The 16,121-nt window shown below is 40.0% G+C and overlaps 1 protein-coding gene across 4 annotated transcripts; it reads right to left on the bottom strand.

The window, feature by feature from the left end:
* Positions 1–306: 306 nt before the first annotated feature.
* LOC122057837 (serine/arginine repetitive matrix protein 1-like) lies at positions 307–11,332 on the bottom strand. 4 transcript variants are annotated; one of them, XM_042620146.1, is made up of 16 exons: positions 11,023–11,332; positions 10,801–10,890; positions 10,510–10,632; positions 10,234–10,401; positions 10,052–10,138; positions 9,782–9,909; positions 4,375–4,419; positions 4,231–4,284; positions 3,446–4,027; positions 3,227–3,352; positions 2,860–3,108; positions 2,616–2,765; positions 2,298–2,489; positions 1,204–2,222; positions 811–884; positions 307–669 (listed from the first exon to the last, which is right to left on the bottom strand). In XM_042620146.1, exons 1-14 carry the CDS (start codon positions 11,041–11,043, stop codon positions 1,448–1,450), a joined length of 2,790 nt encoding a protein of 929 aa, XP_042476080.1. In that variant the 5' UTR covers positions 11,044–11,332; the 3' UTR covers positions 307–669; positions 811–884; positions 1,204–1,447. The 4 variants fall into 4 exon arrangements, with proteins under 4 accessions (XP_042476080.1, XP_042476083.1, XP_042476081.1 ...); XM_042620149.1 differs by having other exon boundaries at positions 4,273–4,284; XM_042620147.1 differs by having other exon boundaries at positions 2,616–2,756; positions 11,023–11,331.
* Between the last annotated feature and the right edge of the window lie 4,789 nt (positions 11,333–16,121).

The raw sequence follows: 16,121 nt of genomic DNA, 5'->3' as shown, positions 1-16,121 counted from the left end.
AGAGTTCTTTGAGTTCTACCAAACAAACTGCATGGATCAATATTGCACTATGTAAAGGTGAACTACCGCGTTTTTGGAGCAACATGAGGAAAAAATTGCAGCAATGATGTTATGCCCCTGTAGCAGGTCAGGTCTGACAAGACTACATACTTTCGGCCATGGGCGCTGAATAGTTCATGTCAGCCATGACCATGTCAAATTTCATATATTATTACGAGTGCAACAGGAACAGTTCGACAAAAGAATAGAAACTAAAAAAGGGGGGAAAATAAAAAAATAAAAACAAAACAGAAGGCAACAAGCAAATTACCAAAGTGTATTTCTTAATTGTAAATAGGACAAGGGCACAAAATAAGAAATTTACATCCAAATTTTGGTCAGTAAGACACCACAATAGCAGAATCCCACCAATCAAAAGAGGGGGGGTGGGTGAGTGGGAGGAGATAAACAAATAAACATGCATGGTAAGTACCAGCACTATAAACTTCAAAATTTAATGAAAAATAAGTTTGATAGAATTTTTAAAAAAATTATCAGCACTTATACATACATTGTGATGCTCTCCACAGTAAGTTAAGACTGAGATCGAGATCAAGATCAAGATAGGATGACTTGGAAGCATGTATCATCTTGGTGAATTTAAAAAACAAAGTCCCCAGCACTGTCAAGCTGCCAACCATACAGAGGTTAAACCATAGTATAATATAATGTAATACAATACAAGACAGCTCAACTATTAAGATGAGGTTAAGCCAATAGAGATTGGAGTCTTCCTTCTAAAAATCCCATAAAGCATGTATGACATATCACCTGATTTGATGTACAAAAACTGGTTCTGCACAAGGCCCTGCTCAACCAAGTCATCTAGTTGACAGTATTCTCATCTATCAATCAACCACAAAGCTCATTTAGTATTCACCTCAGATTAGAAAAAACTTCCAAGACCTCTAGGTTTTATTTCTCTAGTTATATGCAATCTGATCGACCGTGTTTACTTGATTCGTGTATCTATTTCTTTAACTTACATAGCACAGCATATAGTTCAATGCTACAGTAAGTTCTGAATTCCAAATAAAATTATAATATATTGGCAAATTGCAAGAAATAAGAATCCTTCAGTTTGTTGAGATGTTCTCATATCCATACAGTGTAACTCCTTAAGAAAAAAAACCAAATTCCCAACAAAGGGAAGGCAAATATTACCAGAAAATCTAGGAGCAAGTTCTGCACATAGTTGCACATCTAGTATAGCTCAGGAATCTTCATTTATCCAGAAAAGCTGCCAGCAGTAAACACAGACTGTGCATTAAACAACTATGCCATATAACAGGAAAAATCCCATTTTTAACAAATATTTCTTAGTATTAAAATTTAACAAATACTTCTGAACAAAAGGAAAAAAAAAATAAAAATAAAAACTGAAAGTTGATCCAAAACAAGAACAAATTTAGTGACTGATGCCCTTCTTTGCTCTTAGCGATTCTAGAGCCTTCTTTCGGAGCTCAATTTCAAGCCTTTTCTGCTCTGACAGTGTCTCTTCAGTGTCGCTTGGATTCGACTCTTTCCTGGCATCAACTTCACGTTCTGAATCATCAGCATCATTTCGGAGTTTTTCAAAATCTGAAGGTGGAGTGACTGTGTCCACTGACTTGGCTTTCAGCTTGCTTGCACGGCGTTCTTCCCTTCTACGGTGCCGTTCTTCACGCCGTCGCCGCTTCTCCTCTTTCCGCAATCTCTTTTCTTCCTTCCTTCTTCTCTTGGCCTCCTTCCTCTCATCAATTTCAGAATCATCAGATGCATTATCATCTGAAGCCGTTTCATGCCTACTTGACCTCTTACGCTTTCTCTTTTCTACGTAATCAGATCTGAATTTCTCTTTTTTATCTGAATCAGAATCAGAATCACCAGGACGATTCTTCCTATCAACCTTCTTCAATGATTTCTGAACAACTTCTGTCTTGTCATGCCGGTTCCTGTCTTCAGCCTTGCTTGAATAAGAATGCTTTCCCTCATCTGCTTTATTACCTTCTCTGGAGGATGATTTCTGTACTCTTTCACTTAGTGAAGGAGAATCTCTTCCATGTTTATTCACTGGTCGCCGTCCATCCAGAACATCACTTCCACCATCCGGCCTCCCAGGCCCATACTCAATACCAACTAACATAGGAGATTCTTTTGGGATGGGACTCTCAGAATGACCAGTCCCCATTGAAGCTTTCGAACTGCCACAAAAAATTAAGACATCATTATTTCTAACAGATTTCACACGAGTGCAAACTAGTGAGATGACGACATACCTCCTTTTGTCCTGGTATTTCTTTCTCAATTCTGTGTTATCTGGACGACCCCTAGCTTCAGCAGACCGATTACCATCAACTCTTTCAGGTGAGTACTCTTCATGACGGAAGTCTTTCACAGAAGAACTTTTCCTATTGCCAGATGTGGGTAAATGTCTGTCTAAAGAATTATTCCTATAATTCTTATCCTCCCTGAAATACAGAAGTCAAGCATAATACATTATATATACTGAACTAGCAAAGAGAACAGTTTGAAGCATGATTATGAGGTCCAAATTCCAACAAGAAAAGAAGGAAGTAGTCAATGTGAAATTCAACCTGGCCTGACTGATCTCTTCCACCGAACTTGTTTCTGAGCTGTCACGATGAACTGTCTGTTTCCTTGGCCGCCTCACAGGACTTGCACTGCCATGACGACTCACCCGTTCTTTCCCTTGTCTCAGAGGACTCTCAGATGAGCTGCAGACCCTTAGGTAGTACATAAAAGTAAGCAGACAAACTAAGAACAGAAAAAGAAAAGAATATAATGCCATAATACTGGGACCAAAACCATGAAACAGACCTATCCTCATGAGGGCTCAATTTCCCCACATGTGGTGAAGACTCTAATGAACTTCGAGAAAACTCTGGTGTATGAGCCAAAGCAGGCCTTTTGCGGTCGGCATTGCTTTGGTCACTAGGATCCCGTTGTGGTGACCTCAATGAAATTGGTGGTTGGCGAGACTCTGTGTCCAATCCCCTTCGTGCCTGACCTAGTCGCTCAACCTCTCTATCTGGAGCATGACGAACAGGAGACATTTTCCCACGGGCCCTGTTACAGGTTTTATGAGATTGTAAAAGATAACTAATCAGTGGTTCCCAGAAAAGAGAGTACAAAAAACTATGTACATCAAACAGAAACCTATCTAGGACATTGCAACAGCATCTACCTTAGAGAGACATAATTGTCACGAGTACTTCTGGATTCCACACCATTAGTTCTACCATCGCGGTCCCTACTCAAGCTTCTACGACTTCTATATGCAGGACTGCGGCTTCTATATGGACTACGACTCCTGCACATGCACTCTCTGATTGAAGCACAGTTCCACCCGCGGGGGTGGGGGGGGGGGGGAGAAAACATTGAAAACATGTTAAATTTCAAATACCTATATCTCAGTCTTGGTGAACGCAATGGTGACCTCCTCCTGTGTCTAGGGGACCTAGGAGGAGGAGATCTCCTCCTCAATGGAGAAGGTGACCTGCGCCGAACTGGTGATGGGGAATTCCACCTAGGAGGAGACCGCCGACGGGAAGTAGTTGGTGACCTCCTGCGGACACCCAATGGAGACCTCCGATGCACAGGAGAAGGAGACCTACGTCGTGCAGGTGATGGAGATCTACGTGATCGACGCCGTACAGGAGAAGGAGATCGACGCCGCACAGGAGAAGGAGATCGACGCCGCACAGGAGAAGGAGATCGACGCCGCACAGGGGATGGTGATCTACGTCTTGATGGAGAGGGTAGTCTACGGCGCACAGGAGAAAGGGATCTACGCTGAGAATATGATGGCGACCTCTGTCTAGAATGATGTAATCTGCGCCTTAAAGGAGAACGAGGTTTTCGTGGTGAAGGCCACTGACGAGGAGAAACAGAACGCCTCCTTGGAGATCGATACTGCCTTTCAGGGGAAATAAAGCGGCCTCGTGGCTGAGGAGAATCGGACAGGCTCCTTGATCTGTACCTTTCACTGAGATAGGTACACATTAAGTCAAGTAAAATAATTGATGAAAATAAAATCAGAAGAGCAAATTACATTATAGCTACTCTTACTCATGTGCTGGAACAAGTGAAGCCAAAAAACACATTAAATGATGCAAACTAAATACAGTCAACTGATTTACACAAAATCTAAGCAAATGTCATGGCAAGCTGGATAAAAAGAAAACATACGCTGAGTAACTCCTCGAATTGGAAAATGACTTGCTGACTGACCTGGAAGGAGAGCTGCAGCAGAAGCAACACATGATTCATCATGTAAAGGAAGTCAAAGAATGGCAATATATCACTACATACAAGATTAGAACACTCACATACCGATTAGAAAGGGAACGGTCCACTGAATTTGGAGATTTGGATGCCCTGTTAAGCAGACCCAAAAAAATATTTCATACTTGGGGCTAGATAAGTTTAAACATGCATACCATCAATTCTACTTAACATCTCCTGCCCATCTCAACGTGGAAAAACTTAGAGTAGAAGTCAATGCCCAACTTATGCCCTACAACAGTAGTGGGATAAAACTAAGCTCACCAATCACCATGTCAAAGAATAATTTAACAATGCATTACATGATGCTCAATAATAATGAACAGTAACAAGAAAATGTTTTGTAATCCCAGTCTGGCAGCCAATTTCCAAGCTATGGAGGGCTAATTTGGTTGCTCTGACCGTTCGTTAGAAAGGTATCTTCTGGGTTGGCTACATCACCTACATGTCAATTTAAGAGATCCAAGATGGCATTCTCTTGGGAAGTAGCATTGCTGCTTTACCTCCTTAAATATGACTCAAGACATACGTTCTTCAACCTTAAAGCCTCCTCCATCAATGGGTTCTCTTATTCCATCATCTTGGGAAGCAACATTGCTGCTACTACCTCCTTAAATAGGCCTTGAAACATACATTCTCCAACCCCACCTCCAAAGAAGTAGAAGGAAATAAAAGCTGTAGAATTTTTGCAATCAAGCTGTTCAATGTGCACAAGACTAGGCTTGGGTACATCGAACAAGTAGGGACATCATAGTCCACCATGGTTTGATCATTCTGTCCAACATACTGCACACAATTCCGTAAAACAACAACCATTTACCACTTCAAAAATATCCAAAAACAAAATGGAAAAAGGGGGATTAATTCCATATCAGGGTCCCATGCTACCTGTTCAAAGTTGCTCAATTTGACTCAATTGATAAAACACAAAAAATTCCGTACAGAAAAAAACAAAGGTGTCAAAACAATGGTTCAAAATCTCGGACAAAACATGCAGTTTTGACCAAGATGTATTGGTATTGACAAAACCTTAGGTTGAAATGGGTTCATCAAGTTTCCATGGGTTTCAACTCGAAACCTGGTTGAACCGGTATAATGCCTCAACTTGATCGAAACATATCTGTTTTGATATATTTCGACAGAGAACTCGAGGTTTCAACATAGGGAACGAGTTTTTTGCCAAAACTGGGATTTTTTGCCCAAAATACTTCATTGATCACCACTTTCGTGCATTTTCATACGCATCAACCCTTCTAGACATTGGATTGCTGATTGGAGTTTGAAGGTAATGCCTTTTTCCCCAAATCCAATTTTTTGGAAGAATATACTAATAGACATGGTAGATTTGTTTCAATTGTTTATATTTTAGATAAAATGGCCCGATCTACAACTTCACGGACTCGGATTATTTTTCAGGTCGTTGAATAATCAATTGAATATTATTTTTTTAAAAGTGATTTTCCCGCAACAACTTCTGAAAAAATGAGGGGTAACATATGATGGATTAACTTCAAATTAATAATTGTTTAACACTGTTGGCCGATCTATGGCTTGACAAAGTCAGGATTTTTTCTGTTCTTAATTTTCAGAATTTTTAAATTATTTTGCAAAATGGAAGAAAAAAAATACATATTGGAAACATGTTTTCAGCTGAAATTGATTAATAATGTGATGTAAGTTAGTTAATTTTAGTCAATCAATTAATTACAAATTTTTAATTAGGCATAAAATATGACTTAGGGGGGAAATTAGAACATGCTTTGTTGCGCTTTTAGGAGCCTTATTTGTTTTCTACATGTTAATAATCTTTGTATTATTGTTGCAATAGTATACCAACTAGTGTGCATAATGGTTGTGGAAGGCGGGGACGTTGCATGGAGGCATGGGATACCCCTTTCAGCCGACAAAAAGAAATCTCAGTGCAATTACTGTAAGAAAAAAATTGGGGGTGGTGGGCCACTAGACTGAAGTGGCATCTTGTTGGTGGTGACAAAAATGTCATGGGCTGCCCTAGTGTTCCAAGTGAGATAAAGAAGGCCACGACGACGATGATAAGGGGTGGTGTATAGAAAAGGAAGGACAAGAGGGCAGGCAGGCAGCCAGGCAGCCAGGCAGCCAGGCAGCCAGGCAGCCAGGCAGCCAGCCAGCCAACCAACCAAGGAAGAGTTTCAAGATGCATGTCTAGAGAGGATGGCTGAGTTGGGGAAGGAGGATTATAATAGTGAGGAGCCTGATTGGGATAAAACAGAATTAGTGAAAGAGGCTGCACAACTGAGGGAAAGCGTAGCAAGCATAGCTACCTTTAGGACTAGGTAGGAGAGATTGTTGCAAATGGCCATGGGAGCTGGATCATCTATCCAGGCACTAGTAGAGCTAGAGCTAGAGCCAAAGCCACAACCACAAGGAGAGGAGGAGGCTGAGACTTGAAAGAGAGCCTGCAACTCCATTTAGGAGGAGATACAACGTGAGAGCCCAACCCCACCCCATCCCTGACCTAGCCATTGAGATCCTTCAATAGGATCCTACCGTCGTTTCTAGATAGGACCAGAAATAGAATAAGCTGAAACAGATGTGGTCTAATGTGAAAGGGCTAGTGGGGGTTGCTTTCTCCCAGTGGGATTTCTAGCACAACATTCCAGCCCATGCCACTACAGGGCCATTTTATCAAAACATGCTGGATGAGATAGGTAAGGCCGGCCCAAGAGTGAAAGGGTATGAAATGTACGATGTTTACCTGCCCCACCACAAGCGGGAGTTGTTGAGGGGATGAAGCCAATGTGGAAGAACTATGAAGTGACTGTAATGTGTGATGGTTGGACTGGTCCCACATGTCCATCATCAACTTTATGGTCTATTGTGATGGAATCATGGTTCATGGTAGGACCATCTTTTTAAAGTTTGTGGATGCATCCAAGTAGAAAAAGGATGCAAAATATGTATACAAGCTGCTGAAGGAGGTGGTAAAGGATGTGGGGATGAGAATGCGATACAGGTTGTCACCAAAAATGGGAGCAACTTCGACAAGACAGGGAAAAAAGTGATGAACGATCCCAGGTACCGACTTTTTTGGATGCCATCCGCAGCTCAATGTGGAATACCTAAATAAAAACTTTATGCCTCATCCATTTAGTTGGGATAAGGCTGAGTAGTTGTTGTTGTATGTTCAGCCCACTACATCGATCTCATGTTGAAGACCATGGGGAATCATAGGCTTGTGAGAGAGGTTTTAGAGAGGGTAAGACAAACGACAATTTTTGTTTACAATCATGGATTTTCCCTACAGATGTTAAGGAGAAAGTGTGGTATGAGACAAGTTAGCTTTGTATTCAACATACTATCTCAATCCCAAGTACCAATACAAGTACAGACCTGGCATCAGACAAGATCTAATAGATGCATTTCAAAAAGTGGAGGAGAGGCTTGAGCCAAATGCCGATGCTCAATCTGTTGTCAATCCAAAGGTGAGACTAGGGAATTGTTTGGCACTTAAGAACTTATACAATTATAATTTGGTACTGATGCTAGCACTTGTACCAAACATTGAAATGGATACAGATGAAACACTTTAGGGATGGCACTAGAAGTTTCGGCTGGGAAACAACCATTCTGGGTTGGGAATGGCATTGCTACTGGTTGGTCCCATCACCATAGTTTTTTCATTCATATTTAAGTATCCATAATCATTTACCATCACCTAACAATACTCTTTAAAGCTCTTATAGTCTTATGCAGCTGAATGATGGCTGCTACATTAAAAAGAGACTCACCCAATCTAACCAAGATAGCAGTTAAAGTGCTCACCCACACATGTTCTGCCACCGGGTGCGAGCGAAACTGGAGTATGTTCAATCTTGTACACTCGAAGTGGCAGAACATTACAATATGAGATTGAAAGAGGAGCACATACGCCTTGGCATGGATAAAAAAATACAACACCAATCGAGTTAAGCGAAATCTTCCAGCTGGAAAAATATGAGGAGAATCCCCTTTATAAGTGGGTCAAGGATCGAGGTGAGCCTGTGTTAGATGAGGCTCGGGGTCAGCTCAACACCCAATTACTTCATAAATGGGTGTTGATGGCGAGGAGTATATGGCATCAGAGGGAAAAGTTCAGCTTAGCAAAGATGAAGACAAAGAGGAGTGTCCCATTCCTCTAATGGCACTCACACACCTTCCCAATGCGGGGCAATAATGATGATGGTCATAGATTAGAATCCTTATGCGAGGAGGACTACAAGATGTAGGATCTGGAGCCAACACCAAAGCCCATCAAATTTACAAGGGGGACTATGTGTGATCATGCCATGCACGATAAGAATCATTGTGCACGTACCAAGAGAAGCTACACTTGAGGTCCACGTAGGCAGTTCAGACCTGAGGAGGAGGCAATTGGAATGGGTAGGGATGTATCAAGCTTGTCTAGCACAATGGAAGCCATGAGTTTGGGTGAGAGTGGACAATTTGCGCATTGGTATGCACCATCCTTCACAGGAGTGAGCCCCAATCTAGCACATACATTAATAGTGGCTTCCAAAGCGTTGGTTCAGGTGCTAGGTATGATGGATATGGACCATATGGTGGTGGACCATCTTTCGAGATCACCTGTTCAGCATTTGGAGGGTATGGTGGTTATGAGGGTGACCATGGTGGTGGCCATGGTGGATCTTCTACATCATTCCCCAGCACTAAACATGGGGGTGGGTAATCTTCCGTCGACAACATCTTCTCATATCCATTTGTGCCGGCTCTACCCCAGTTTCAGCGAGCCATTCCCTAGGTCAGGATACCTTCGATATGTTGATGATGAGGCTTATAAGTGGACAGTCATGGACTATCAGAACAACTGGACCCAAAACATGTCATGGGATACATGTGAGGTGCATTCCTAAGGGCAGCTACTATTTATTCAATCATATACAGCTCATGGAATGGACCCGCCAAGAAACTCCATGTGGAATTGAGCAGTGAGTGTTTTGTGCTTGTTTTTCCATGCTAATGTATGTTTCGATTGTTTGAATAGATTATTTACATTTCCAATAGCTAAATTATATGTCGACTCAATGCTTACAATACGGCTAGTGTATAACAGCATTCAGCGTAACCTATCAAATAGGGTCAGTACCATTTTGGGTGGTTTTTTTGTGAAACTAATTCATGGAATATGTGTAACATGTTAAAAAAAGAAGAAGAAGAAGAAGAAGAAGTAATAAATTAAACACTTTCTGGGCCAAAACAATTCCAGGTTTTGACCAAAACAAAACCTGTGAAATCTCGGATTCAGCCAAGGTCTCAACTGGCCTCGAAACCGAGATTTAGAACCTTGGATAAAACAGAATGCGGAAAATTATACACTGTTGGAAGATAGCTAAGTGGAAACAGACAGAGAGTAATCAAGATATTTATTTTCAACAAGTAATAAAGATAATGCAAGAGAAGAAATACTCTCAGATCTAACCTGTTCATCTTCCTTGAGCCATTCCTCTCGTCAGCTTCTTTCTCTTCACTGGAGCCTTTGGCCTGCAAACGCCTCAAGGTTGGATCAGATGCAGCATTATTGGTCCTCGAGTCATCATTACCGCCGTCCTACAGTAGTTTGAGGCAAAGAAGGACATGAACCCAAATAATTGCAGAAGCAAGCTGAATGCCAGAACAAACATAAACGGGAGTTAAAACCAAAAACAAATGTTCCCTAAAAGCATGAAGTGGCATAAAATGAACTAGTTACCATCTTCTTCAGGTTCTCTAGCTCAAACTCCCTTACTTCTTTCTCTTTCCTCTTCTGAATTTCATGGGTAATTCGATCAGCTTCCGCCTATGGTGACCATGTACAAAAGTAAGACAATAAATAAACTATTATCCAGTGCAATTGGAACTACCAATGCCATGACAATTTACATGATGTCAAACCTTCTTCTTCCTTAGTTCCTCGTCTGTGGCATCCAATATCTGTTGAGGGATTCCGCTGGCATTTTTCTGAGCGCTCAAAAGGAGGGTCCAAAGTTCTTTCATGAATTTTCCACTGTTTTTCTCCATGAATCCAGTGAGCTGAATCTGAACCTCCTTCCCGTTCACCTCCTTTGACAAGATCAGAATAATAAACAACAAATCAAATGACAAAACTTAAAATGATGAATCCCACAGGGGGGGGGGGGAAGTAGAAATGCATATAAAACCAACTTTTACCTTTCTATCCAGCAGGCCATAAATGAAATTGATCAGAACTTCATCCTCAAATCCAAGAAGCTCTGTTACCCTCTTAGCTATCCAGGGTTTAACAGTGTCTATCTTCACCTTAGTCATGTCCACCTAGCCACAAAAATTGAAAAAGCAAAAAAGAAAAACACAAAATGATGATTTTCTTTCTTTTTTCTGTGTGTACAAAAGGAACAATATTGTTTTGGATTGATGCTTATTGAACAATAAGCCCTAACTTCTGCCTACTATTCAAATACAACGAATAATACGAAAACGAACCAAATGCTCCAATTCCGGGGCGAACTTCTGGGATTTCAACAGCTTCGCCTGTTTATTCGAGAAGCGAGTATCTTGATCGGCCGAGGTGCCCTAAAATTCAAATCCGATAAAGAATTCTTCAAAAACCAATACTTTTGACAATGAAACTACTGGATCGGAAGATTTACGCAATTTGACAGAAAATATATACATTAAAAAAAAAATACAGTAATAGATTCTTACTCGGAAGAAACCCCCTGACATCTTCGATAGATTTCAGCAAAACTTGCGTCAGATTGAAAGGAAATATAATTTCGAGGATGAGCGAGAGAGTGTGTGAGCCGCCGTGAGTGAGAATTTAGCACTTTTTCCACTTACGCCATTACTGCGGCAAGCTAAAAGGGACAACTTAACTTCAGAGGAAACGAATCAGTCGTACGATGCTATTCCTGCCCTGCCTCATCCAAAATTGTGAACCTGCCACTGTTAGCGTTGGAACATTTTATTCTCTTACCTCACGGCTCACGACCCTGATTTGGAAACTTGATTCCGATATTGCGAATCTATCCACCGCCATCTGCTTATTAACACAATAGGGTTAAAGGGTAAAAGAGTCCTTCAACGACTCGATGACAAGGGTCTCCAACTGAAATGACGAGTTTAGTCTAGGGTTTCCCTCTTGGGTCGGAAAAAAAGTAAGCATCTGATAAGGGGATGTCAAAAGTTGGCCACATCGGTGGGTCCAACTTGAACCAACCGGTTCAAACTTCAAATCCGAGACGAGCTTGATTGGTTACTAAGGGCCCGTTTGTATTGTCCCAAAAAAACGTTTTTACCATTTTTTCGCTCTATTGGAACCGAAAAACGTAAAAATCTGTTTGGCAACCATATGTTGTGTTTCAGTTTTTTTGAACCAAAAATTGGAAAAAAAAAACGATTTGAAAGAGGAAAGACGGAACGACAAAAGCCTGTTCCGTCGATAGTTTCGTTCCAAAGGTGTTAAAAAAGGAAAAATTTGGAACTTTCGTTCCCGAGAGAGCAAAGCAACACAGAAAGAGGACGCAGCGATTTCTTCTTCCTGTGCAAGTACCTCCGTTCTCCTTCTTCTTCTCTTCTAACCTCTTTCTTCTTTCTTCTCTTCTAAACCTCTTCATTTTCATATGTTTCCAACGGTAGTCGCAGAGGATAGGCAAAGGGTTTTTGAACCATCGATGACGGATTCCAGATTCCAGCGATAGAGATCGAGTTTAGAGCCAGATTCTAGCGATAGAGTTGTGAAATCGCCAGTGCAGGTAAGCCGCTTTGTTGTTTGTTCTTCTTATCTTCTAACCTCTTTCTTCTTCTTCTCTTCTAACATCTTTTCTTTCGTCTTCTTCTACTGCAATTACAAAGCACAAAGCAGGTGAAGGGGCCAATTTTTTTGGGTTGTTTTGACCACCGACGAGGGATTCCAGATTCCAGCGTTTAGAGCTTCATATTTTGGAAGTGAAATTTGTTCTTAACCCTAAAATCAACCTTTAAAACCTCTCAAATTTCTTCTTCTTGTCTTCTAAACCTATTCTCTTTCTTCTTATTCTCTAATCGTTTATCAGGTATACATACGTTTTCCTCTTTAGCCCTGTGACATCGATCATAGAGGGAAGACATAGGTAATTTCCCCAAATCGCAGAGCAGGTAAAGTCCGACAGACATATTTTTTATTAAGCTTTGTGCTTCATTTGGCTGCATATTTACGTTATTTTCCATCTATTCCAATCGGATTTCTTCTTCTTGAACTCTTATGAGAAAACCCTAAAAGGAAGATTCAGAGAGAGAGAGAGAGAGAGAGAGAGAGAGAGAGAGAGAGAGACCATAGTGAGGAGGGAGAGGGAGAAATCACTAGCAAACAGAGCACAGTTCACTGAAATTTTTATTTTTTTGGCACACAGCACAGAGATACTCCTTCGCCCACATCTGTCGACTTCTTCACCTGAGAATCAGGTACATGTCCTCGGTTCACTGTGATCTCTTCATTGTGGTTTGATTGGTTGCGTGCTCGTATCTCTGATATCTGGGTTGTATATTTGGATTGATACATTTCATATTCTCTGTGAAATTTTTCTCCATTTTAGTGTCTTGGTTCAATCTGGATTTAAGGATTATACCCATTGCATGATCATTTTGTTGTTGGATATTAGAATAAGGTTCCTTTATTGGGGTGAAAAAATAGTTGTATTTGCCTGCAAAGACTTGAGGTTTTCCTTCCTTTTATGCTATCCCCATGCATTTTTTGTTGGATATCATATTAGGTTCATTTGTTGTGGATTTCAATTCATTTATTTCCCCTATACTATTACACTTCCAGACTCCAGACATATGTTAATGTGTCTCATAAATGAATGAATGCCAAATTAGTTGTAATTATCTATATAAAGAAATGAATACAATTTTTTTTTTCTGATGAAAAAAAGAAAAGAATAGGAAACAGTTGCACAAATGTTTGTTCTTCTGCTTCAAGTTGGGTGTATTGCAAATTCATTCGACTCAAATCTCCATGAGTTTTCCCTAGACAAACGTGAGTTATATTTAGTATTAGTAACACAAAAACACCCAGCAATATTCATGGAAATACTCGTCATATTATCCTAAACTGAAATTAGGATTGCCACTCAGTATGGAAATGACTCAAATCTCCATAAGCTTTCCCTTGACAAATTTGGGTTATACATAATAAGTTAGTAACACCCAGCAGTACTCATGGAATACTTGTCATATTACCTTAAATTGAGATTAGGATTGCCACTCAATATGGGAAGAGATCTTTGATATCCTCTTGAGTAATTTGTTGCAGAAACAGTGTAGTTTTTACTTTATGAATTTTGTTCAAATGTTCATGATAGAAAAAAAGGTGGGAGTGAATTACTTTATTAAAATCCCATTTTCAGCCAGAAAGTGAAGCTTTGAAGAATTCCCCCTCTTTTTTTTTTTCATGAGAAACCACTTTTGTGAGTATGGATTCTCTAGATGGATCAATGTTACACAGTTTTGGTATCACATGAACTTTGTTATTTTCTTTTTTAGTGTTCAGTCTTTTTCAACCTAGTATGCTAACTTTTTACGCTAACTCATAATGTCTAGCTGTTATGTCTGGAAGTAGTATCCCTGCTGTTAAGTGGTCAGAACTTGAGACCACTGTTTTCATTGAGGCAATGAAAGAAGCTGTAAAAAATGGACACAAATCCTGTAATTCATTTAACAAAACTATATGGGAGGACATTACAAAGCAATTTCAGCAGGCTTTAAATCTTACAGTTGGGAGAGAACAATTACGCAACAAGATGAACAAGTTGAAACACGAGTACCAACAATTCAAGAGACTACTTGACACAACTGGATTTGGGTGGAACTCAATGACAAAATCGGTCACAGTTGATGATGAGTCTGTATGGGATAGGACAATACAGGTACTATAGATCTCACTAGATAGTTGAATTATTTCAAAATTATATTGCAATGAGTAGTACTTTATACTAGTGATACAATGACTGCGTATGCATGCAAATCGAGGTTGGTTAAAATACAAGAAGTATGGACTAAACAACTGGCCAGATTTGAGCATGATATTTGGGGATGCCTATGCTAGAGGAAACTTAGGGATTGATAGTGCTCAAGATTTGGATTACAACGAAGCTGACAATAGTGTTGATATTGAGCAAGTCTTTGAATCTCCTAGTACCCTAGTGCATTTGGGCATGACTGACCCCTTCCATGAGGATACTCCTACTCCAACTCATACCACCATAAAGCGAAATCTTGATAGGACACCCATGGGACGAAGAAAAAAGAGCGTAAATAAGGGAGATAGCCACGTCAAGGACTTGTATGGGAAGTATTTATCCATTAAAATTGAGAAAGCATCCAGTACTTCCGTTACATCTCCTATTCGTGGTGGGGAAGGTGCATCTCGTCCTCAAGATTTCAGTGTGAGTGCATGTGAGGCGGTATTATCCTCCATACCGGATATGTCAAAGGAGACATACTTGAAGGCCACCAGTAGTATGTGTGCAGATCCTAGTTGGAGGGAGTTATTTGTCTGTGCTGAGCCTATTAAGAGGACTTGGCTTTTAGATGCCTTGGAGTAGTTTAGGGGCAACGGGCCCTTTGACTGATTCTAATGTTGAAACTAATTTTGATGGTTCTGTTTGAATATTACTTTTGATAATTTTGGATTCAGGATAATACTTTCGATGATGGCTACTTGTGTTTTGTTTCTTCTTTTTTTTCTTTATTGATGTGTATAATGTTGAACATGTGTTTTGGGTTGAGACGATGTGTCAGATTGTTACGTTCTACAATTATTTGTTTGAAATTAAGAAGTAGTTGTCAATTAGTTGCAGTTATGTCAAATGCATTATGTGAAACTTCTAGTGTGAAGAAGATATGATCATTCACATGGGAATTGAATTACTAAGTGAGGCTGTATATATCCGGGAATCATGTAGGGATAGTGTATTTTCATGTGCTGTCATGATACATGAAGTATTGAATGGGCATGCCAAGAGATGCTATCAAGAGTTTAGGATATGTGATTATGTTAGACATAGGGGTGGTTAAAAGACACACCAACATCCGAGTGGATGAGCAGCTTAGAATGTTCCTATGGATTGTTGGAAAGGGTTCAAGTAATAGGGACACCCAAAATCATTTCAACCACTCCGGAGAAATAGTTAGTCGAACATTCAATGTTGTCTTGATTGCAATGCAATGCCTAGCTAATGATAAAATCATATCGCCAGACGTCAGTATGATACTGACAGAGATTGCACAGAACCCGAAATACAACCATTTTTTCAAGGTAAATCTGTTAATATGATACATGTTTATAATTAAATATATGAATATTTATATACATGTAGTGATCATTTAATTATCACTATATATCATAGCACTGTATTGGCACTATAGATGGTACTCACATCCATGCGATAGTTCCAAGAGAGGATCAAACTCGATATAGGAATCGAAAGGGGATCACAATTTAAAATGTGATGTGTGCATGTTCATTTGATATGCGATTCACATATGTGTATGCGGGATGGGAAGATAGTGCAAATGATTATCGAGTACTTGAACAGGCAAGGAGTGATCCTCGATTGAGTTTTCCACGTCCACCTCCAGTTATCAACTTTATACTAGTATATTAGATTTTTATTTGAGTGTATACGTATTGTCTGTATATTATTTTTTGTCTGTAGGAAAATATTATGTTGTCGACTATAGTTATGCTAACCAATTTGGATTTTTTACACCATTTAGGGGTGAGATGTTCCATCTATAGGACTACAAAGGGCGTAGAAGATCCC

The sequence above is a fragment of the Macadamia integrifolia genome, chromosome 12, assembly GCF_013358625.1.
Source record: "Macadamia integrifolia cultivar HAES 741 chromosome 12, SCU_Mint_v3, whole genome shotgun sequence".
NCBI classification, from domain to species: domain Eukaryota; kingdom Viridiplantae; phylum Streptophyta; class Magnoliopsida; order Proteales; family Proteaceae; genus Macadamia; species Macadamia integrifolia.
This window is presented reverse-complemented; position numbering and strand designations above follow the sequence as displayed.